Source organism: Leopardus geoffroyi, chromosome E1 (assembly GCF_018350155.1).
Source record: "Leopardus geoffroyi isolate Oge1 chromosome E1, O.geoffroyi_Oge1_pat1.0, whole genome shotgun sequence".
In the NCBI taxonomy this organism is placed as follows: domain Eukaryota; kingdom Metazoa; phylum Chordata; class Mammalia; order Carnivora; family Felidae; genus Leopardus; species Leopardus geoffroyi.
The window spans coordinates 17,576,170-17,597,708 of record NC_059330.1 but is presented as its reverse complement, the minus strand read 5'-3'; the positions used below and the strand labels follow the sequence as shown (position 1 = coordinate 17,597,708).

Below are 21,539 nucleotides of genomic sequence, written 5' to 3'. Positions count from 1 at the left end.
GAATGGTTTATGAGAGTTCCTGGATTAGGAGACTAAACAGTCATCAGATTCTAAGCACAAAGCCATCCCTCTAAGCCTGATGAATCTCTCTTCCTCCAGAAACTGAATACATTGTTCCCTCCCGGGCCATAGGACGTTGCACAAGAAATGACCTGGAGGTTGCGGCAGAGCATGAGGGAGGGACCTGCCTCTGGTTCTACTGCTGACTGGCCATGGGGTCTCCACCCCAGGCCCCCCAGTCTCTGTGTCTCTAAAATAACAGCACTAGACTATATGATTTCTAATTTTTATTTGTTTTTGAGAGAGAGATAGAGGGAGAGAGCACGGGCAAGCATGAGTGGGGGAGGGGCAGAAGAGAGGGAGACACAGAATCCAAAGCAGGCTCCAGGCTCTGAGCTGTCAGCACAGAGCCCGACGCGGGGCTCGAACCCAAGAACTATGAGATCACAACCTGAGCCGAAGCTGGACGCTTAACGGACTGAGCCACCCAGGCGCCCCTAGACTATATGATTTCTACGGGCCATTTGTGTTTAACATTCTGTGCGTCTAAACTACAAGACTGCTCTTCTGAGCAGAAGGGAAACAGAGAGAGCCGAGGAAAGGGACTGAGGTCGACAAGAAAAGGAGACAAGTATACAGATCTGCCCCAGAGCCACCCGATCAATGGCTTCTCCTGCCCCTTGATAGCTTTGTGACCTTAGGCAACCTATTTAACCCTTCCTGTATGCAAGATGGGGGTCAAGATATTACCAGCTGTGCTGGGGCTGTGGTGTGTAGCCGAGGAACATCACTGGGTCTCCCCTAACTCTCCCTAGCTCTCCTGAGGACTGTGACCTCATCTTGGGAGCTTCGGCCATACTCCCTTCCCGGGTCAAGGGTACTAACGCCCTCTCAATGCCCACTGCCAGCTCCAGAGTCACCTGTTTCCATCCCTTCCCTGGTGCCTGCTTCACGGGCTGAGGGGCTGCCGGGGAGGTGGCAGGGACGCTCCTTGGCACGCACGCCCATGAACACAGTTCTCATGGAGAACTGGAGGCGCTTCCACAAGTCTACAAGCTCGAGCGGGAGGAGGAGAACTTAAAAATAGGGCGAGGGGAGTGTTCACCCAGAGTCAATTCTGCCTGCCTCTCTCTTCCCACCTGCTCTACCGGGGAGGGTGGGGCTGGGCGCGCCGGCTTCCGGAGCCTGGAGCAGAGAGGACTGGATGTGGAGTATGGAGGCCACGGGTGGAAGGGATAACAAGACAGAGCAGGAGAGGGGTGAACAGGAACAGGAGGAGGGTTGAAGGAAAGGATGAAGAGCAGAGGGAGAGGAGGCATGGGATGGGGAGAGAGGAAGAAGTGGGGAGAGGGTGGGGAGGAGAAACGCAAAAGAAGGGGGCAGACGTGGAGAGAAGCAAAGAGAGAGGAGAAAAAGCAGAGACAAGAAGGGTGGGAAGAAGTGAGGAAAAAAGGCAATAAAAAAGGGAAGGGAGAGAGAGAGCGAGCGCGGTGAGATGAGAGAACAGACTTCAGCCCTCACAGAAGTGGCGCCATCCGCTGCATATTTATGACCCTGCCGGAGAGCAGAGCGAGAGCGAGTGAGGGGACTGGCGGGGGGAGCTCATGGTGGAGGAAAATATGAAGACAAAAAGCTAAGCTGCTCTGGTCCCTTGGCAGAAAGCAAGCACGGAAACAGAATGTAAAGCAGGCTGGCTCCACGGTGCCCAGAGAGCAGGCGGGGCGGGCGGGGGGAAGGCACCCGCCCCGTCAGCTGGCCTGGCAGCTTGGCAGGGGCCTCTGAGGAGCGTCCGTGGCCTGCCCGGCGCAGCTGAGCATGCGTGGCTCCAGCTGCCGGGGCAGCTCTGCCCTGCTCTGGCTACGGACCAGGACAAGTGTGCACCCACCTCCAGACGCTTCACTTGGGTCCTTTCGAACTCCAGGCGGGTCTCCAGCTCCCGGATCTTAGCTTCCTGCCTGCTCACCAGGGACTTGTCCACCATGGACTGCTCCAGGAACTCCACTTGGCTCTGGAGGGCTTGTAGCTGGGGGTGGGGGCAGGAAGAGAAGAGCTGAGCCCAGAAGGGAGGGGCAGAGCCTGGGCAAGATCACCATGGTGACCAGAGGGCCGAGGGAGGGAGGGATGCACTGGGGAGGTGGGAGGACGGGGCCCCGAGCCAGAGGCATTCCCCACCTGGCCCGATGCTGGCACAGATTTTGCCCTTTGGAGGGAAAGGAGAAAGCCGAGGACCAGAGAGGGAATAGAAATGTGAAATGAGGCAGCTGAAGCCAAAATGTCTACTGTGGTGATATGGCTCCAAGCCTAGCCCTTCGCGTGCATTGATGCGGCAGCGTGGATTACTAATAACTGAGAGGAGCGCTTGCTTTCCAACGGGCTTGGGGGTCCGCCCCTACATACAGGGACCCCACACCCTCTTTCTACCAAGGGAGAAAGTCTCCACCTTCTCCTGCAGCTCCTGCTTCTCCTTATTGGCTTCTTCTAGCTGAGCCTGGAGGTCATTCATCTGTGCCAAGTCCCGCGAGGCCTGGGAAAGGAGTGAGTGCTGAAGCAGGATCCCCCATGAACACAAACCCCAGCCCACCACACCGCACACAGAGTGCAGGCCCGCGACTCCCAAGAGAAGTGGTGTTGGGGGGGGGTGCTTAGGAAGAGGACCAGAGGGCCAGCGTCTGTGGCACGGGGTGTGGTGGGGCACCTGAGCCACGGCTGCCTTGTGCTTCTTCATCAGCTCATTCATGTCCTCCTGGTCCTCTTCCAGCCGGCTCTGGATCTCATTCTTCTCACGCTGAAGGCGGCTCAGCTGCTCCTCCAGCTGGACGGAGGCAAGACCGATCAGAGGGCATGGGGCCTCGAGTGCCCGACGGCACCAGGTGGCAAATCCGAACTTCCCCATGCCACCTCCAAAGGGAAGGGGGTGATGTCGGGGCCGGGTCCACGCACTGGTCCAGACCCGTGGCGCCCGGGCAGCTGAGACAAAGGCTGTCTTCGCAGCGTGGGCAGACCCTGGGCTAAATGACAGCTGCTTTCTGGCAGCTCTTTGAAGGCTAATGAGAAGGCAGAAAAGGTCTGCCCAGAACAAATGACCCATCATTCTGGCACCAGCAATCCAGGCCCTAACCTGAAGGTACTCTGCCCCCTTCAGGCCTCAGGCAAGGACCCCTGGACTCTGGGAAGCTCTGCTAGCTCGGATTCTCATTCTCCCCCCCCCACCCCCCGCCCCCCATGGCCTGCTACCAGGCCATCCAGCGCCCACAGCCGGTCCACTCCTGGGGGGAGGGGAGGAGACGGCCAACAGCAGCTTCAGGAAATGAATGAATCTATTAGCCTGTAATTCCAAACCAAAATGACTGCGTTGGCTCCTTCTCTGCCCCATCCGTCTTGTTACCGGGCTGTGGGGAGCTGGGGAAGCCTCCGCCAAGAAATTTATTAACTCGGATTTAAATAAAATGGTAATTTTATAACAGCCTTTTTTAACACAATTAAAGAATTGGAATTACTCACCTGAAAACTGCTGAGGAGCACAAATGTCACGGGGATAAATCAAGCCCGGGAGATTGGCATCTCTCAGCAGATGGGTGACCAGCTGGGGGGCCGTGGAGCCCAGAGCCCCCAGCCTAGCCTCCCCGCTGCCCCCTTCCCTGCCCAAGGAGGTACTGGTGGCCGCATCCCCGTAATGAATTCCCGGCCGATGGATGGGCCGTGGGAGAGGTAGGGAATTAAAAGGGAAGCATTAAATAAAAGCTCTAATTAGCTGCCGCTTGGGCTTGTCAGTGGGCTGGCCAGGGGAAGAGGAGGGAAACGGAGCCATCCCATCCTCTTATCGGTGCTTCCCCTAATCTCTAGGCACCTGTTTACATCCCTCAGCCACATTAGCTGCCTTTATTTATGGTGTCGGGGCCTGCGGCCAAGCTCCCACAGGCAGGTGGTTAAACAGGGAGATGGGCCCTTGCTGGCTCCCTCTTCCACCTCACCCCCCTCCCGGCCTCTGCTCTGAGTGGGGAGGGGCGAAGGAGGGGAGGCTCCCTCTCCCTGCAGGAAGTCCTGGAGTGAAGGGAGTGGCCTGGGGCAGGGCCCCCGTCTGGGGGGAAGGGAGCCACAGTTACAGCTCTATTTTGCTTCAGCCGCCCGCCACCCCGAGCCTGGCCCGCACACCCCAGTCCCTCACCGCGGTCTTGGCTTTGGCGATGTCATCAATCTGCAGGTGCAGGTCTTCGATCTCCACCTCCATTGCTTTCCGCGCTTTCACGGCCGCTGCACAGGTGAACTCTGACTCCTCCAGCTGGACACAGAGCCACCCCCGCCCCAGGGAGAGACGTCAGCCATTCCCTGGGAGCAGGAGAGCTGTACAGGGTGCTCACAGGGGAGAAGGAGCCCAGGCGCTCTGTTCGCTTGACCCCGGGGCTGTGGTGTGTTGGGGTGCACGCACAGGCATCTGCTGTGGCAGGGAGGGTGGGTACGGGGACCCATCCATGCCATCCTGGGGCTTGGCGGTCACGCTGTATGGCAGGCACAGATCCTAGGAGTCTGGCTGCTACAAGTGGCTTCTCCCCCTTCCCTGTTACCTTCCTTCTCAAGGACTCAAGAATCCCTGAGAGGGGCAGGAGCAGGAGAAAGAACCAGCCCCCTGGAGCTGCCGACTTCCTCTCTGTAAAGATACCTGGTTCTTCAGCTGGGCGATCTCCCTCTTGCTGGGTGCGTTGTTCTTCAGGTGGTCCAGCATGATCTGGGCATCTGCCAGCAGGGCCTTGGTGCGCTTCAAGTCTTTCCGGAGCCGCTTCTCTGACTCCAGGTCCCGCTGGTTCACCTGGGTGGACACCAGAAGCTGGGGCTCTGGGTTCCACCACAGAGCCTCCTCCTATCTTCCCTAAGCCCCTGGTTCACTCTTGCCCTCATTCTGAGAGTCCCCTTAACAAGTAACAACAGAGGAAGTGCCAGGGTCGTGCCGGCCAGTGAGAAAAGCCTGGGGGTGCTGTGTGTGGTAATGACCCCAGTTATACACGCGATGACGGTGGGCTTTACGGAGCCCAGTCCCCCTCCCCATTCCCAGCTTTGTATCCCCGAGATGGCCTCCCTAAGGCCGGACGGTACAGGCCGTTGGCCGGGCCCCGCCAGCAGGCCATGCTTACCTGGTCGCTGAGCGTGGCGAGCTTGCTCTCCAGTTCCCGCTTCTCTCGAAGCACCTTCTGCTTGTCCTCATACTCCTCCTCAAGCTGCACTTCCATTTGCTTCAACTGCAGGGCCCGGGGACAGAGGCCCACCGGTCCCTTCAGCATCTGCTTCCGGCCAGTCCCCTTCCCTTCTGGATCCCCCTACCCTGGGAAAACTGTGGGGCGGGCTGAGCATGGAGGACCCCAAGGGGTCAGACCCCAAGTTCAAAGTTCCTAGGGTTTCAAAGCAGCCTGGGAGGGAGAGGAGGGACTTCGTTCTGAGTGGGAGGCTTCGTTCTGGAGTGTGCAGGCCCTGCTGGGTCAGGCTAGCTGACTGCAGAGGGGTACAGAGTGAGCTGTCGCTTGGCACAGAAAGCAGGGAGCATTCGTGCCTCAAAGGACTGAGCTTCTCTATCGACCCCGAGAGCACACATCCCAGCCAATGCCAGGGTCTCCAGCAGAGGTTCCGGGTCCAGAATGGCAATGGATGACAGTGTGGCTAAGGTAGGGAAACAGAAAACCCCTTACTTTATTTTTTTTAATGTTTATTTATTTACTGAGCGCGAGAGAGAGAGAGAGAGAGAGAGAGCGCGCACAGGCTCAAGTGAGTGGGGGAGGAGCAGAGAGAGAGAGAGAGAGAGAGAGAGAGAGAGAGAGAATCCCAAGCAGCCTCTGCACTGTCAGTGGAAAGCCCAATTTGGGGCTCAATCCCATGAACTGTGAGATCATGACCTGAGCCAAAATCAAGAGTTGGATGCTCAACTGACTTTAAACCCCTTCCTTTAAAGCAGTGATGGGGGAACCAGGGTTTGTACGGGACAGGGTAGGTGCCCATTACCTTACCTTCTTCTGACATGACTGCCGGGCCTCCTCCACCTCCTCATCCCGACTTTCTACCTCCTTGGAATGGGTCTGTCTCATTCGCTCCATTTCCATCTCTAGACGTAGCTTGGCCTGGAGGTGGTTGGGAATAGGGACCAGGTTCCTGACCCCAGTGCTACACCCTGACGGGCAGTGCTCCCTGGGCTCAGGAGTGGGGATGGTCCCTGCCAGAAATACCCCTGTGCTCCTGCCTTGCTCCTGTGGCAGCCAGCTTCTCCAGAGAAGCCGAACTCCCTCAGTAGATGTTTGTCCCAGGCCCAGGGGAGGCTGCCAGAGGTGGGGACAATTCTGTAGGTCTTCCATTTGGCCTTCGGGCTCTAGCTCCCTGGACTGACACGGTGGCTGGGGGGCGGGCTGGGTGGGCTCAGGGCCTCCTGGCTGCTGTGCATCCTGAACCCCTGAACGCTAGAGCTCAATCAAGATTTGTTCTTGCAGAGAGCTACGTGAAAGCTTCATTACTTTCACACTGTGGCTGGCACCGATCAGGTGCTCACCCCACATTTTGTGAGTAAGGGAACGAATGAATGACTGCACATGGGAACTTGTCCTCTTCCGGCTATTCCCTGGGTTAGTGGCGGGCGGGGGGGGGGGGGGGGGGGGAAGGGGGATGCTGGTGCCTCCCTCGGCCAAACCCTGTAGCACCTGCTCCAACATCTGGATGGTCCCCGCCTGCTCATCCAGCTCCTCTTCCTGATCCTTGACCTTGGCCTCCAGGTCCCGGAGCTGCTTCTTGACCTTGGCCAGAGAGGCCTCATCCTTAGACTCTTGGGAAGAAATGTCCTGGAGCTCAGCCTCCAGTGAGACGACCTTCTGGGTGAACCCCGCAATGTCCATGTCTTTTTCCTGGAGCAAAAGAGAAGATGAGGCCGGCCGGGGCCCAGCCCGCGTCTGTGATGGGGATGGGGCACGGATGCGGGTGGCCCACGCACCTCCAGTTGCTGCTTCAGGCTGAAAGCTTCGGCGAGGAGCGCATCCTTCTCTCGCTGCAGCTTCTCCCGCTGCAGCTTCTCCCGCTGGGCCTCCTCGTGCGCCTGCGACAGCTCGCTGTCAAACCTGTGAGGGAACATGCATGGCCAAGGTGGCTCCCCCAGCGCAGGGAAGACTCCGGATCTCCGGCACCCAGAAGCCGCCAGGAATCAGGGCCACCATAGGACAGGATGCAAGCGGAGGCGGCCTCGCACGGCCCGAAAGCAGGGGGATAGGGCAGGGGTGAGGCAACATCCAGGATACAGGTCAGGCCACCTCGCCCTGCTGAGCAGCCTGGTCTGGGATGGGGGCATTTCATTGTGCCAGTCTAAGGAGCCCCTGTACCAGGGGGGCCTAGGAGGGACCCACAGACAGCTTCCAGGGAAGAGGTGGATAGACTCTGCCTAGTCGCTGTCTTGACCTTTTCCATTTCAACAGATCCAAGAACGAGGGGCCGGGTGGGCACTGAAATAGGTAGAAATGGACGTCCTGCCTCATCTCACTCACTTTCCACAGTTCATCTTGGCCACTCTAGATGAGCAGCTGGCTCTGGCCCCCACCCCTGGGTGCCAGCCTCTGGCCAGGCCCAGCAGAACTCGTGTCACCACCAGGACAGCCCACGCGGGGCTGGAAGCCAGCAGTCCCACTGTGCCCAGCTGGCAGTGCGCTTCGATGGGCACACAGGCCAGGGTCGAGGCCTCTTTCTTTGCTCCTCTACCTCCTGGCCTCCTATTTCCCGCCCAGTGACTCTAAATAAGGAGCAAATTGCTGAAATTCCTCTTGACACCTTCCCTGAATAGCTAATGAGGTTCCTGTTGAAAACTGAATGGCTCCCCCCAGCCCAACCCCACATTAAAAAAAAAAACAGGTAAGGAAACTCCGGGCAGCTGAAATGAAACCTAATAAGTTGCCCAGCAGGGAGTGCAGCAGGAGACGGTAACTAGGCCGGGCTGGCACTGCCATCGGGGTGCTCGGGAGACGCGTCCCGCTAAGGGTGCCCGCCTCTACGGGAAAGGGAGGGTGGGGTACAGAAGAGAACTAGGGAAGCGGAGAGGCGCGCTGCTGGGAGGGAGGAGTAAGATCTGTCTCTCCTCACTCTCTGCAAGCAGTGCCCAGCTGGGAGGACAGCAGAACGCCCAGGAGGCCGAGGGTAACCCCGGGGTCACTGGAAGGACTCGCCTCTGCCCTGCTCACCCCCAGGGTCGTGGGTGTGATGCTGTTCCTTCACCAAGGCACCCGGGGCCTCTGCTGAGAGGCCCTCCCCTGCAGAGGGGAACTAGGCGCTGTTTCTGCTCCCTGGGGCACCCTGCTGCTCCCAGGGTGTGTGGGTTCCCCGGTGTTGCTAATAAAGGCGTCCCATTCCCATCCCCAGCCAGGGAAATTAATTTAGATTGGATTTTATCCTGTGAGGGCTGCCCCCCTCCTCTGTGTCATTACCATAATGAGATGGAAGTAGCACGGTGGTTTAACAACATTAGCCAGGAGAGGGTGTCTGTGTGGCTGAGGCAAGCGGGAGATGGGGAGCGGGGTGGGGGCAAGGTGCAGGGCCGCGGGTGCGTTCTGCACGGGTCCTGGGTGAGCTCGTCCTACTGGGTCCAGGCAGGGTGATGGGCACACACTGCGGGGAGCACGCCCAAGAGCGAAGGCCCGAGCGGGCCTCCAGTGGGGATGCAGCCTGAGTGCTCCTCAGAGGTCAGGGGTGAGACACGTTCCAGGACAAGGGACCATGCAGGCATGGTCCCTGACCCAATTCAGGCCTTCGTTCCTTGTCTCCTCCCTGGAGGGGGAGGCAGGGAGCCCTGTTGGGGTTGCTCTAGGAAGTCTTCTGTGCCCAGGGCGGGGGACCCACCCACCTCCTCTGCTTCTTCTCCAGCTCGTGGTTGCGGACCTGCTGGCCCTCCAGGTGCAGCTTGGTGTCCTGCAGCTCAGCTGTCAGCCGCTGGCACTTCTTCTTGAGCTGCTGCAGAGCCCGTTGGCTCTCGTCACTGTCGGCCTGCAGGTCTCCGAGCTAGGGCCAAGGTGGGGCACAGGGTCAGCAGCCAGCGAGGGGCCCGGAAGTATGGGCGGAGAAGGGGAGGAGGAGGAGGTGGGGGAGGGAGGGAGGGAGGGACCCAGGGATGTGGGTTGAAGTCTGGGACATCCAGGGACCCGAAGACACTCTCTAACAATTGTTTGCCCTTGGGTGTCCCCAGCACCGAGAGGCTAACAGGTGGACCCTGGGGGCTCGCTGGCTCCGCGTGGCCCCAAGGCCCTCCCAGGCACAGGCCGCCCTCCTTCCGCCAGCCTCACCCGCCTCTCCAGCTGTCTCTTGTTCTGCTGCTCCACCTCCAGCTTGTCCTCAAACTCCTGCTGGAGCCGCTTCTTGGTGAAGTCCACCTCCCGCATGGCTCGCTCGTATTTCATGCGCCACTCACCACCTGCAGGGTTGGGGGCAGACAAGGGAGGACCAAGCTGCTGAGAGTCCCTGAGAAGGGGCAGAGGGCACGAAGCAGGTGGAATGGGCCAGAGGGACTCAGAAAGGTCTCTGGAGTGACAGCTTCCTCACAAGCCAGGAAAAGACTAGAGAGGGTGTGTGGCTATGTGTGCTGTCCTCTCCCCGGGGACCCTCAGACCATGGCCCTCAGACACTGTCATGATCACGGTTGCATAACCCTCCATGATGATCCCCTACATTCACCGGCACCTCTACCTTCTCGTCTATTTCTTTCACTGGAGCCTTGCACCAGCTCTACGGATGGGGGATGGGCCCAGGCCAGGGGCGCGGCTGCCCAGGGGTGGGTATCAAGCTTGCCACTCAGGCCACTGCCGAGCTCCTCTGGCCTCACACCCACCTGCGTCATCATCGTCCACCTCCCCGTTGATCTCAGCTGCCCGGATGAGACGGGCCTCCATCACCTCCATTTCCATCACTTCCATTTTCTTCTTCAGCGCATCATACTGGGTCTGTAGAGGGGAGGCGTATGAGGCTGCCGTCCCACTCCCTCACTCGGTACCAGCCAGGGCCCTGAGCCACGCAGACCACGGTCACGTGCTCACCCAGGGTGGACAGGGGTGCCGCCGGGCCACCTGTCCCCAGTGCGGGGAGCGGATGGATACCAGGGCGTGGTAGTCACTGGCACGACTGTCTTCACCGCGGCCCTGCCCTCACCTGTAGCTCCTTCATCTCCTTCTCGGCTCGGAGCCTCTCGGCGGCCTCTGCGTCCAGCAGCTGGGAGGCGGACTCTCCTGTGTTGCGTTCATCAGTCAGCTCCGATGTCAGCTCTGAGATCTGGGGTTGGGGGGAGGGAGTGGCCACCAGTTGAAATGTCTGCCTCACTCAGCTGGAACCCCTGGGCGGGGCGGGGGAGGGGGGGGCGCTTCCTAGGCCTGGCACCCCGCACAGGTGGCCAGTTGGCCTGGTGTTGGGAGTCACTCACCCGGGTTTCCAACCGGTCGCTGTTGAGCCGAAGCTCGTTCCGCTCCTTCTCCACCTTCTCAAGCTTGTTCCGCAGTTGCTGGATCTCCTCCTAGGGTGCAGTAAAGAGGGCAAAGTGAGCCAGAGGCACTGCGGGAGGCTGGGGCCTGGAATCAGCACCCCTGGGGTGAAGGGAGCTGGTGAAGCTCGGGCCAGGACACGGGGAATAGGAAGCCACTGCCTCCCAGGGGCTCCTATCCCTGGACCCTTCCCCAGATGCTAAGGATGCCTGCGATTTTATGCCGAGAGGCTACCCAGCGGCTTAGCCAGCACCCCAGAGGGACGCCTTCCGTTTGGTGGGCATAGTTCAAGGACACCAGCTCTCTGGACTAAATAAAGAGCACTTGGGAGCCCAAGACAAGCCGGCAAGGCTTTTGCCCACACGGATGAACCTGTCCTCTCCCATTGGCTTGGCCCTTCCCGGGCTGTTACGTACGTCTTTGTTCCGGATCTGCTCCTCGGACAGCTGCACCTCGATGAGGGGCCGCACAGTGGTAAAGAGTTTCCACCAGGGCCAGTCCTTCACCCCTTTGTTCTTCTTGATGTTCTTCTGCACACAGCGGATGGCCAGGTCCTGGATCTGAGTTGGGGCGGGGGTGGTGCACAGCAGGGACCTCAGTCCCAAGCGCAACAAGGATCCCCACCACCACCGGCAGCACAACGGCCAGGTTGAACGCCCCCCGCCCCCGCCCTCGCCCCCGCCCCGTTCAAACACTCCCTCCACCACCCCTGGCTCTCAGCCTCTCCCCATCCCTCAGAGAGTGGGCGGCAGGGAGCCCGGCGCTGGGAGCACCGCACTGGGCACTAACCGCTCCGCCGTCATTAGGAATAATTTCATCTGCTTTATTTGCTGCCTGATTATTTCCAGCACCCTGGCCTAGATGTGCTATAAAACCTAATCTTGCTGAAACACAAGAGGCGGCGGTGCTGGCTGTTTTATGGACTTGCTAATAAGAAAAGGAGTCGCTGACACAGCTCCTTAATCTTCATGGAGCAGCCTATGATCCAGAGCCCACCTTCCCCTAAGCCCTGCCCCCCACCCCTGCCCTAGGACCAGGCCACACGGCCCCAGAGCTGGGCATACCAGCACACTCTCTGGCACCCAGGAGCTGCCCATTCCCCGCCCCGGCCCAGGGCATGCTGGCCCTGGGAGGCCCGTGCCTCTTCTCCCCCAGCTAACAATAACTCATGGCCCCAAGACCAGCCTCCTGCGCCGGCATGTCCCCTTGAACCCCCGCCCCCACCCCAGGTACTCAGCTCTGCCGCCTAGGCTGGGAGTGGGACCTTTTTCTTCTTGAAGTGCTGGCGGGCCAGGTAGCCCCTGCAGGCCGCCTGGAACAGGGTTAGGTTCCTGCTGGTCTGCTCGTCCCGCTGCTCCTCCAGCCGAGCCAACGTGCCAGCCCTGAAGAACACCTGTGGAGAAGCAGGCCGGATGAAGGCGGGTGATGGGCTCCGGGCAGCCCAGCAGGGGAACAGGCAGCTGGCACAGGAGACGGGCAGGCCTGGGAGGGGACCCTTGGCCTGGGAAGAACCTGAAAATCCAAGGGAACAAGAGAGGAGGGAAGGAACAAGGAGAGGCCCCAGGATGGCTGAGGGAGGAGGCCCAGGCTGGGGGCTGGGGCGGTGTTTTGGAAGGAGAGGAGTAGGGTGGGAAATCTAACTTCAAAGAGAGATAAAAGGAGAGGGAAGTCAAAGGGAAGGAATCTGGGACAAGAAGGAAATGAAGCGGCCACTGTCAAATGGGGACAGGACACCCCTCGGCAACATCTACGGTGGCTTCTTCCCCCAGGACTGCCAGCAACACCGTCCTTGCCCCCTGGGCCCACAGCCCACCACAGGCTCCAGCCACCTCGGATCAGGTGAAGTGGATGGTGGGGAATGTGTGTGAGAAGAGAAAGGTCCAGCAGCCGTGGGCAGAGAAAGGGTGGGGCAAGGGGCAGGGGGCACCCTCCCTGCACCCTCCCCGCTCAGTTTCATTTTAGACAGTCTCCTCTTTCATGTGCCAACATCCCACCTCCACACACACACACACACACACACACACACACACGCACACCCACACACACACACACACCCAGGTTTCATCTCATGAAAAAGCCAGTGGGGTGGGCGGGGGTTGGCCCCATCAAGGGACCTGTTGTACAGGTTTGGGGGCTGGAGAGCAGACGTGAGAGGAACCAGCTGGGCGCCCCCACATCCAGCATTTCCTCTCACTCTTTGGTGCTCTGAGCTGGGGCTGGGTAAAATTTCCCCTGCTAAGAGAAGAAGGTGGAAATATATAGGTGAAAAAAGACTCTAGGATCCTCACAGAGGGCAAACGGACATCCGGGAATATGCCCACCTCCACCTTGCCCAGAACACAGAAAATTCCCTTTCTGGGGGTCAAGAGAAGATGTGAACTCCACAGGAAACACTCAGAACCAATACCCCCAGACCCCTCCTTCAGTGAAGAAGTGGGGAGAGGGCCTACACTTTCTGCTGAGAAAGCTTTGCCTCTGGCGACTCCACAGAAACTTAGTCCCCTGGGGCTGGCCTAGGAGAAAGCCAGCTTGGTCCTCTGCAACGTTTCCCCAAATCCCACGCTGGGGCTGAGTGCCTGGGATCTCCTACGGGCCTCAAGCCCTACCTGAGCCTTCATCTCCCACAATGTGTGAGCCTGAGACTCCACCAGGGGGTGGGGAATATCCAAGCCCCCCCAGAGGTGGACACATGGGCTAGTGGCCAGCGCACGTGGGTGTCCGACTAGGGCCGAAGAAGGGAGGTGGCGGGTTACGGGATGGAGAGCGGCCCCCATTCTCAGTGTCTCACAATAAGAAGAGAAAGGGTGGTCTAGGCACTGGGGCAGGGAACCTTAGACCTCTGCCGAGCAGCTGTACGTTAGTGGGGTTAAGAGTCCTTTTGAGTATTAGGTGAAAGCTTGGAGCCCTCTCCTCCCCCACATACCCATCCACACAAATTTTGCAAATTTCAGGAGACTCTCAGGTCCCCAAACACCCTGCCTGAACCCTCAGGGTCCTGTGGGCTCAGACTGAGACCGCCTCCTTAGCCGCAATGCGACAAACACATGGAATCTTTGCTCACCAGCCAGCCCAACCACAGCCTAGAAGCCCTGAAATTTCCCCCCCAAATCAGATGTGAGCAAACATCCAGCTTTGCCCCTAATTCCTCTCTGAGCACGAGTGTGCCCTGGGGCTGGCCCGTCTCGGCCAGGCACCTGGGATGCAGCAGAGGGTCTGAGACGGCAGCCGGGAAGAGGACCAGCCTGTACAGGCCCACTCCTGCCCGAGACGTGCCTTGGAGGAAGTGCCACCCCAATGCCAGCCAGCAGCAGTCCTGCCCTGCCAGAGGGGTAGGAGCCTGCCCAAGAGACCAAGAGGCTGAAGTGAAACCTTGGACTGTACGCTTCCCGGGGAGGAAACTCAGCTGGCAGCCCCTGGGCTCACAGATGGTTGGGGATGGGAGAGGTCGAGTCAGACACAGTGAGACCTAAACCAGAAAAATGACACAGAAAGAGTGGGACCACAGAAGGCCCAGAGAACAAAGAAAGAAATAAAATGATGAGCCAGAAGCCAAGGAAGAGACCAGCAGGAACTGCCACGGCCCCAAGGAAAAGGGAAAACCAGCAGAGACACAGATACAGCCAGGGGACGGGAAAGGGAAGGGTGAGACTGTGACTCAGAATACAGAACAGAGAAAACAGAGCGGACAAGCAACACCGAGCCTTTTCTGCGAGCATCTCCTTCCACTTCACGCTCCCCACGAAGCCCTGGGACCCGGAGTTCCCTCCCTCCCTGCTGACAGGTGGACAGGTTCAGAACCCTCTTCGTGGCTCCCAAATGCTCTCCCTCCCACCACAGCCCTCGGGGCACATACGTGGATGCCACCTGTCAAGTCTCAGGACAGAGGGGCGCGCAGGGCTCCTGCCTGCGGGAGGGACGCTCGCCTGACAGCAGTTCGGCAGACCGGCACCCAGACCGGGCGTGCCTGCCTTTTATATGCCACGTTCCATTCAGATGAGGAATCAGGCTTGTGGGCAGGTGGTGCCGGCCCAGCCTCACTGTGTCCTGCTTGCTCTTCTGGGACCCTGGCGGCCCTGGATGACTCACCAAAGGGTCCCCTGGACAACTCCTGCCCTCCCGCTTTGTCCGGCTTTCCTCCCTTCTGTCTCCCCCACTCCCCACACCAGGACTTAGGCCAAGTTCAGGGCCACCTTCCAACCCACTCCCTCCTGACATCACAGGGGTGTTCACGGCACTGAACAAGCCAGTTATTCAGAGGGAGGGAAAGTCAAGTTTGCGGCAGAAGGGAAGGGCCAGCTGTCTGGACAAGGGTGACCGGAGAGGGACGGCCCAGCTGCCTTCCTGTAGGGACAACTCACCCGGCTCAGGCCCATGCAGCAGCTGCTCTTCTCCAGGTCGAGGGACTCCAGCAGCTCCTCCACTGCCTGCAGAGACATGCCCCTGTCAGGGAGGCCAGGGACCACCCCCGTCTCCACGCGGGACTCTGCCCAGTCACGAGCCTTTCCCATCCTCCACTGAGACAGTCTGTTACTTATTCAACAAGCACCCTCAGTGGGCATCTGCAGTGTCAGGCACTGTGTTAGATTCTGGGGACGTAAAGATGACTACGAGAGGAACGAGTTGTCTTGTTGGGGGGTGAAACAAGTGAATTAGTGAAGTACACTGAGGAGAGGCGCTAGGTCAGACAAGGGAACCATGGAAGGCATCCTGGAGGAGGTGTTGCTTGTGTTGAGTCTTTAGCTACAAGTAAGAATTAGCCAAAGTAGGAGATGAGGCATTTCGGGCAGACGGACGGGCATGAGCAAAGGCCTGGAGACTACAAGAATGCACCAAGGAAACCAGACAGTTGAGTACAGCAGGAGTGAAGGGGATAGGGCAGCTAAGGTGCAACTAGACAGGGGGGCAGTAGCCAAAGGGTGAGGCGCCTGTGTGCTTTGAGAACCCATAGAGGGCTCTCTCAAGGAGGGACATGATCAGAATTGCCTTTTTTCAGTGATCCCGCTGGCGCACGGTGGGAGAACGGACAGAGATCCCTTAGGCAGTTACTGTAGTAATTCATAGGAGAGGAGGCTAGAGCCTGACCCACAGGGAAGAGAAAGAGGCGGAAATGCAGATGATGTCAAGGAGGCAGAGCCTTGCCACATGTGAGAGGGCAGGGTAGATGACTGAGGTTTCCGACTTCTGTAGCTAAACAGTTAATGGTGCCATTCTCCAAGGTAGGAAACGGAAGGGCAAGAGTAGGTTTGGGGGGCGATGGAATCGAATCAGTTTGGTCTGAACGCTCTGAGTTTGAGGTGTTATAAGGTCAGGTAGAGAAGTCCAGAAAACGGCTAGATAGAAATGCACGTCTGAAGTTCAGGAGAGAGGCCTGGGCTGCAGGTATTGATTTGAGAGTCGTCAATACGTAGACAGTAGTTGAAGTGATGGGTGTGAATGAGGTTGCCCAGGAAGAGGCTGTAGAATAGAAAACATGGACATCCAGGGAGAGCGTCTTAAAGGAAGGGGGAGGTAGAAGAAAGGAAGCTCAGAGGGACAAAGAAAGAAAGAATAGGGAGGCCAGAGCAAAGCCAGGAGTGGCAGCAAAGAAACAGAGCAGAGAATGTTTCCAAAAGAACAGAGTTGTCAAGAGAGTCACATGGGCCAAGAAGCACAGAAAAGTGCCCATTAGCGCTGGCAACATGGAGGCCACGGGGCAATCGGGGACCGGTCCCGGGGTGTCAGGGCCAGGATCTAGGCAGCTGAGGGTGGAGGGATGGATGGCGGTGGGATGGGGGCAGGTCAGTGACAGACAACAGTCTGGGGTGAGAGAGGGTTGACGGAAGCCTCCTTTCTGAGCACAGTGTCTGCAGCATGTTTCTCTGTGGACAGAAAAAGGAGAGGCTGAAGGAACAGGAGAGAGAGAGAACAATTACCACTGAGGGAGCAGGCCTCCAGGGAGCCACCAGGAATGGATTCCAAAGCACAGAAGGAAGGGACTGGATGAGGGGAGGGCTACCTCTCCCACCCGGACAGGAGGGCTGAGGAAGGAGGCACCTGAAGAGAAGTGTACAGAAGGCAGAGGAGGAAGTTGGAACCTCAGTTTTATTAGCATGTAGAGGCAAGGTCAATTGCTGGGCGGATGATGTGGGAAGGTGTGGTAGGGGGGGATTTGAGGAGAAAGATGGAGAATGGAACAGCAGGGAAGGAGCTTAGAATAGGGGCCAGGGAAGGATGGGGCATACGACAAACTTGCTGGGCCATGTCAAGGGCCCCGTTGAGGCTGGAGGCCAGGAACCTGTAGGACTTCAAGTCTACCCAATTGTATAATTTTCTCCCACAGCTCTTGGGAGTCCCAAACGGAGGAGCACAGATGCCTGAAGTCTGGCCCGTGTGTGTGTGTGTGTGTGTTGTTTGGGGGGGGGGGGGAGCATGGACGGGGGGCGGGTGCCATGGGAGGCTCAGGAGAGCTGAGGGTGACGAAGGCCAAGTGATGGGAGGGCTGGACCACGGCATTGAGGCTGAGTGGAAAAGGAAGGAAAGTTAGAAGGGAATGGAGTGGGGTCCAGAAGCGAGAGGTCTCAACAGGGTCAAAGAGCAAGGGTCCTGAGAGGAGGAGAGAAGTGAGGTGCACAGGTAGAGGGCTGTGGTCAGAGAAGGCCACGTTAGAATTTAAGATTTCTGAACTGAAGTGTTTCCAGGGATGATAAGGTGCTGGGTGTAGCCAGGAGTGGGAGGCTGGAATAAAGGTCAGGGGTCAGACAGAGGGGGGCTGGGTCATCTACATCCACAGCAAGCTTGCCCAGGACACTGGCAAGTCCTGGATGGAAAGAAGTTTTAGAGGCCTCCGTGAATATGGGTCTGTGACTCAGGGGGCAAGGGGACGGGGGCTTTCTGCCCCATTTGGCCCCATTCTCCCTCTTAGGGAAGCCAAGGTAGGGTCTGAGATGCCTTCAGAGTCAGGCTGGGAGCCTGAGGCCAGAGCACGGTGAAAGAGGGGTCCTCTGCTCAAGGAGCCCTCTGGCTGTCTGCAGGGCTCCTCTGGGGAGTGATAGCCTGCGTGATAGCCCAGAATGGCAGGGAGGCCTCCCTTTCTGCAGCCATGAGTTCACCACCCTGTGCTGACAAGTGGCCCAGGAGCCTCCGGCTTACCCTGGCCTGGGAGGCCTTACCACACCAATCTTCCCCCTAAGAGGGATGCTTGCCTCACCTCTGGACAGCTTCTTGCTGTGGGAACCAGTCCGTGATGTGGGAGTCGAGGCTGAAGGGCCCAGGTGCTACCAATGGTACACCCAAAACATTAGTTCCAATCTGCCACTTGGGAGGCTCTTAGACGACCAGCTCGCCAGAGCGCTGGCCTCCAGAGGGGGTGCTCTTCTCTGACTCCCCAGGCTGCCCTCTCCCCACCGCCACAGCTTGGCTGCCATGTGCCCCTGTCCCAGCCCCGGTCGGCCAAAACCAGGAGCCTGAGCAAGGGCCAGCCTGGCTCTCTCTAGGGGAGGAAAGGTAGCCGCTTGGAGTGGGGTCTGAAGAGGAATCTGGGGTCCAGACCTACCCGCCTTTCATCCACCACGATGTAGTTGCGCCCATGTTTCTTGGTCAGGTGTGGTGCCAGGACATCAAAGCGGCGGCGGAACTCGGAAAATACCATGTGGTCAGGGTAACCTAAAGAGAGGGCGGTCCAGAGTCGGTCCTTCAGCACCCCGTCTGCTCCCGGCACGCCCGATGGCCACTGGCACCCAGGTAGCACGCAGGGACGTCACTGGAAGGGGAAGAAACTCAAGGGGGAGGAGAGGCTGTGGCTGAGGCAGGCCCAGGAAAGAGGGGTGGAGAGGGAAGAGGCAGGCGCAAGGGACAGGAGGCTGCCCTCCAGCGGGATTTCAAGGTTACAAAGGGAACAGTTTCCCTTAGAAGGAAGCAAGCTCCTTGTCAGTGAGGTGTGCAAGCGGATGATGGCGGACCACCTGGAGAAGGAAGCCGGGATGACCTCTAAGATGCTTTCTAGGCTCCGAGTCTATGACTCTGTTCGAACCCAGAGAGAACAATGTCTTCAGGGCTTAATAAGGAAACAGAAAATAGGGCAACAGAGAGTAGCTGAGAGGAAAAGTGCACAGGCTTGGGGTTGGAATCCTGACCCTGGCTCTTAGCATCATGTGACCTTGGGTGACCCACTCAACATTTCTTTCTTTCTTTCTTTTTTTTTTTTTTTTGAGTCACAAAAAACTTTATTTAGAATGTAAAGTTTTGGGAAGTTTGTTAAAAATATCAAAAAGTTTGGGGGCGCCTGAGTGGCTCAGTCGGTTGAGTGACCGACGTCGGCTCAGGTCATGATCTCACAGTTTGTGAGTTCGAGCCCCACATTAGGCTCTGTGCTAACAGTTCAGAGCCTGGAGCCTGCTTCTGATTCTGTGTCTCCCTCTCTTTCTGCCCCTTCCCCACTCATGCTCTGTCTCTGTCTCAGAAATAAATAAACATAAAAAAAATTTTTTTAAAAATATCAAAAAGTTTGAAAGCACATGCCTAAATAGGATTACGGATCATTATACAACTTAAGTTTTAAGTTTTAACCAAAATGGCACTAAGAGATTCTATAGAAGGTTATATAATTTTTAGCAAAACTCAGCTCCTTTAATATCGATAAGTTTTAGTTTTCTTAGGTAATTAGAGATCTGATAAAAACAAATATAGAAACCTTGTTTTTCTGGGCAGATAAAGAAAAAAAAATGTTGTGATTTCTTATCAAGAGCAGATCAATAATCTAAGAAAGTCTTTTTAACAGAGAGAAAAACAAAATTTTAATTTTAGACTGGTGTACTTTTTTCCATTTTAGGTTTTTTTTTAATTCTAGTTAGCTAGCATCTAGTATTATATTAGTTTCAGGTATACAATATAGTGATTCAACAATTCCATACATCACCCAGTGCTCATCACCTGTTTCATCCACCCTCCCTAACCCTCTCTCCTCTGGTCAATTATCAGTTTGTTCTCTCTAGTTAAGAGTCTGTTTCTTGATTTCTCTCTCTCTCTCTCTTTTTCCCCGTTGCTCGTTTGTTTCTTAAATTCCACATGATTGAAAACTTATGGTATTTGTCTATTTCTCACAGACTTATTTTGCTTAGCGTTATACTCTCTAGTTTCATCCATGTCATTGCAAATGGCAAGATTTCATTCTTTTTATGGCTGAATAATATTCCATTGTGTGTATATATATATATATATATACATACATATATATATATATATATATATATATATATATATATATATATATATATATATACTACATCTTCTTTATCCATTCACTGATTAGAGGATACTTGTAAATAGCATTTATTTTATTTTATTTTATTTTTTTAAATTTACACCCAAATTAGTTAGCATATAGTGCAACAATGATTTCAGGAGTAGATTCCTTAGTGCCCCTGACCCATTTACCCATCCCCCCTCCCACAACCCCTCCAGTAACCTTCTGTTTTGTCTCCATATTTATGAGTCTCTTATGTTTTGTCCCCCTCCCTGTTTTTATATTATTTTTGTTTCCCTTCCCTTATGTTCATCTGTTTTGTCTCTTAAAGTCCTCATATGATTTTTGTCTTTCTGATTAATTTCACTTAGCATAATGCCCTCCAGTTCCATCCACGTAGTTGCAAATGGCAAGATTTCATTCCTTTTGATTGCTGAGTAATACTCCATTGTATATATATATACCACATCTTTATCCATTCATCCACTGATGGACATTTGGGCTCTTTCCATACTTTGGCTATTGTTGATAGTGCTGCTATAAACATGGGGGGGGGCATGTGTCCCTTCGAAACAGCACACCTGTATCCCTTGGATAAATGCCTAGTAGTGCAATTGCTGGGTCGTAAAACTATTTTTAATTTTTTGAGGCACCTCCATACTGTTTTGCAGAGTGGCTGCACCAGCTTGCATTCCCAACTCAACATTTCTGACTCTCGGTCTCCTGATCTTTAAATGGTGGACCTACCACTTATCTTGCATGGTAGTCATGGGGCTTGAATGACAAAATATGTAGAAAGCACAGTGTGGCTCACATAATGGGTGTTCAATAAAATGCTACCTTCCTTTCCTCAGTCCACTGAAGCAGGACACAGAAAGGGCACCCTTAGTGCTCCTATCCTGACCTTGAGCCCTAGGCCGAGTGACCAAGACTTATAGATTCTCTTTCCCTGAAGAGTGTCACCTCTAGCAGAGACCTCCCTAAGGCTTGAGGTGAGGGCAAGGGTCAGATGGCTTCTAGCCTGGAGCGAGGTCGGGATGGTGGCCAGGAGGAAGTTACCCCGAGCCACTTGAGGGAACCAGAGCCTGTGGCAGAGGACCACGAGAGCCACTCTTACAGATTCACAGAATTTAAACTGAAAAGAGGTCTTAGAGCAGATACAACTCATCTTCCAGGCATGGAAGCTGAGGCTGAGGAGGTGGACCGAACGGCTTGCTCAAGGTCACAGAGGCTGCGGCTAGAGGCAGAACTGGACTCCAAAGCCGGGCTCTTGACAGCTAGTCGGGGGCTCGCTCCACTCCACCGGCCTAGCCAGCTCTGGGAAACCCTCCAACTGGGAGATGAGGCTGATGCGTGTGCCCGATAATTGAAACAGGAGGCGGGGGCCGCTGAGGGGCCAAGACAAAGTGAGCTATTGATTGTATCTGAATTGCAATTAAATTGATGGGCCAGGATAGCAGGTCCGGACGCCTGGCATCTTAATTAATCATCAGCGCTATCGATGGTGGCTGGGGACTGGGCGAGGGGAGGGGGGCCTGCCGCTGCTGGCCTCATCGATCTGCTTGTTTGAGTAAAGCACATTGATTTTGGTTCAGAGCGGTAACAATCTGGTTTTGAAATAATAAACACCAACTCCATATCAAGACGTGGGGACAGATCAATGATTTATTTAGAGCAGGGCAGGGAGCCCGTGTTTTGGCTTTGGCTGCTAAGGAAAAGTGATGGAGTCCATGGGGATGCCTCAAGGGGACCTGGCTATGGGCGGTGGGACCCTGCCAGTTCTTCTATCAAAAGGAAAAAGGGCAGAAATCTGGCAACCCTTAACTTCTCAGGCTAACGAAGCCCTACTC

The 21,539-nt window shown here is 56.3% G+C and overlaps 1 protein-coding gene across 32 annotated transcripts in view; it reads right to left on the bottom strand.

Annotated features, from left to right (window-relative positions):
- The window catches only part of MYO18A (myosin XVIIIA), a 102,706-nt gene that overhangs the window by 14,785 nt on the left and 66,382 nt on the right, over nucleotides 1-21,539 (bottom strand). For all 32 annotated transcript variants that reach the window (XM_045487860.1, XM_045487865.1, XM_045487866.1 and 29 more), the window contains 18 exons: nucleotides 18,001-18,110; nucleotides 14,828-14,893; nucleotides 11,734-11,862; nucleotides 10,886-11,029; nucleotides 10,412-10,501; nucleotides 10,144-10,263; nucleotides 9,827-9,938; nucleotides 9,285-9,412; nucleotides 8,849-9,003; nucleotides 6,959-7,082; nucleotides 6,672-6,872; nucleotides 5,991-6,101; nucleotides 5,127-5,231; nucleotides 4,658-4,804; nucleotides 4,166-4,279; nucleotides 2,696-2,812; nucleotides 2,441-2,524; nucleotides 1,886-2,023 (listed from right to left, as the gene is read on the bottom strand). In XM_045487860.1, the coding sequence (XP_045343816.1) occupies nucleotides 1,886-2,023; nucleotides 2,441-2,524; nucleotides 2,696-2,812; nucleotides 4,166-4,279; nucleotides 4,658-4,804; nucleotides 5,127-5,231; nucleotides 5,991-6,101; nucleotides 6,672-6,872; nucleotides 6,959-7,082; nucleotides 8,849-9,003; nucleotides 9,285-9,412; nucleotides 9,827-9,938; nucleotides 10,144-10,263; nucleotides 10,412-10,501; nucleotides 10,886-11,029; nucleotides 11,734-11,862; nucleotides 14,828-14,893; nucleotides 18,001-18,110 (2,195 nt within the window). The remainder of the gene's footprint in view (nucleotides 1-1,885; nucleotides 2,024-2,440; nucleotides 2,525-2,695; nucleotides 2,813-4,165; nucleotides 4,280-4,657; nucleotides 4,805-5,126; nucleotides 5,232-5,990; nucleotides 6,102-6,671; nucleotides 6,873-6,958; nucleotides 7,083-8,848; nucleotides 9,004-9,284; nucleotides 9,413-9,826; nucleotides 9,939-10,143; nucleotides 10,264-10,411; nucleotides 10,502-10,885; nucleotides 11,030-11,733; nucleotides 11,863-14,827; nucleotides 14,894-18,000; nucleotides 18,111-21,539) is intronic.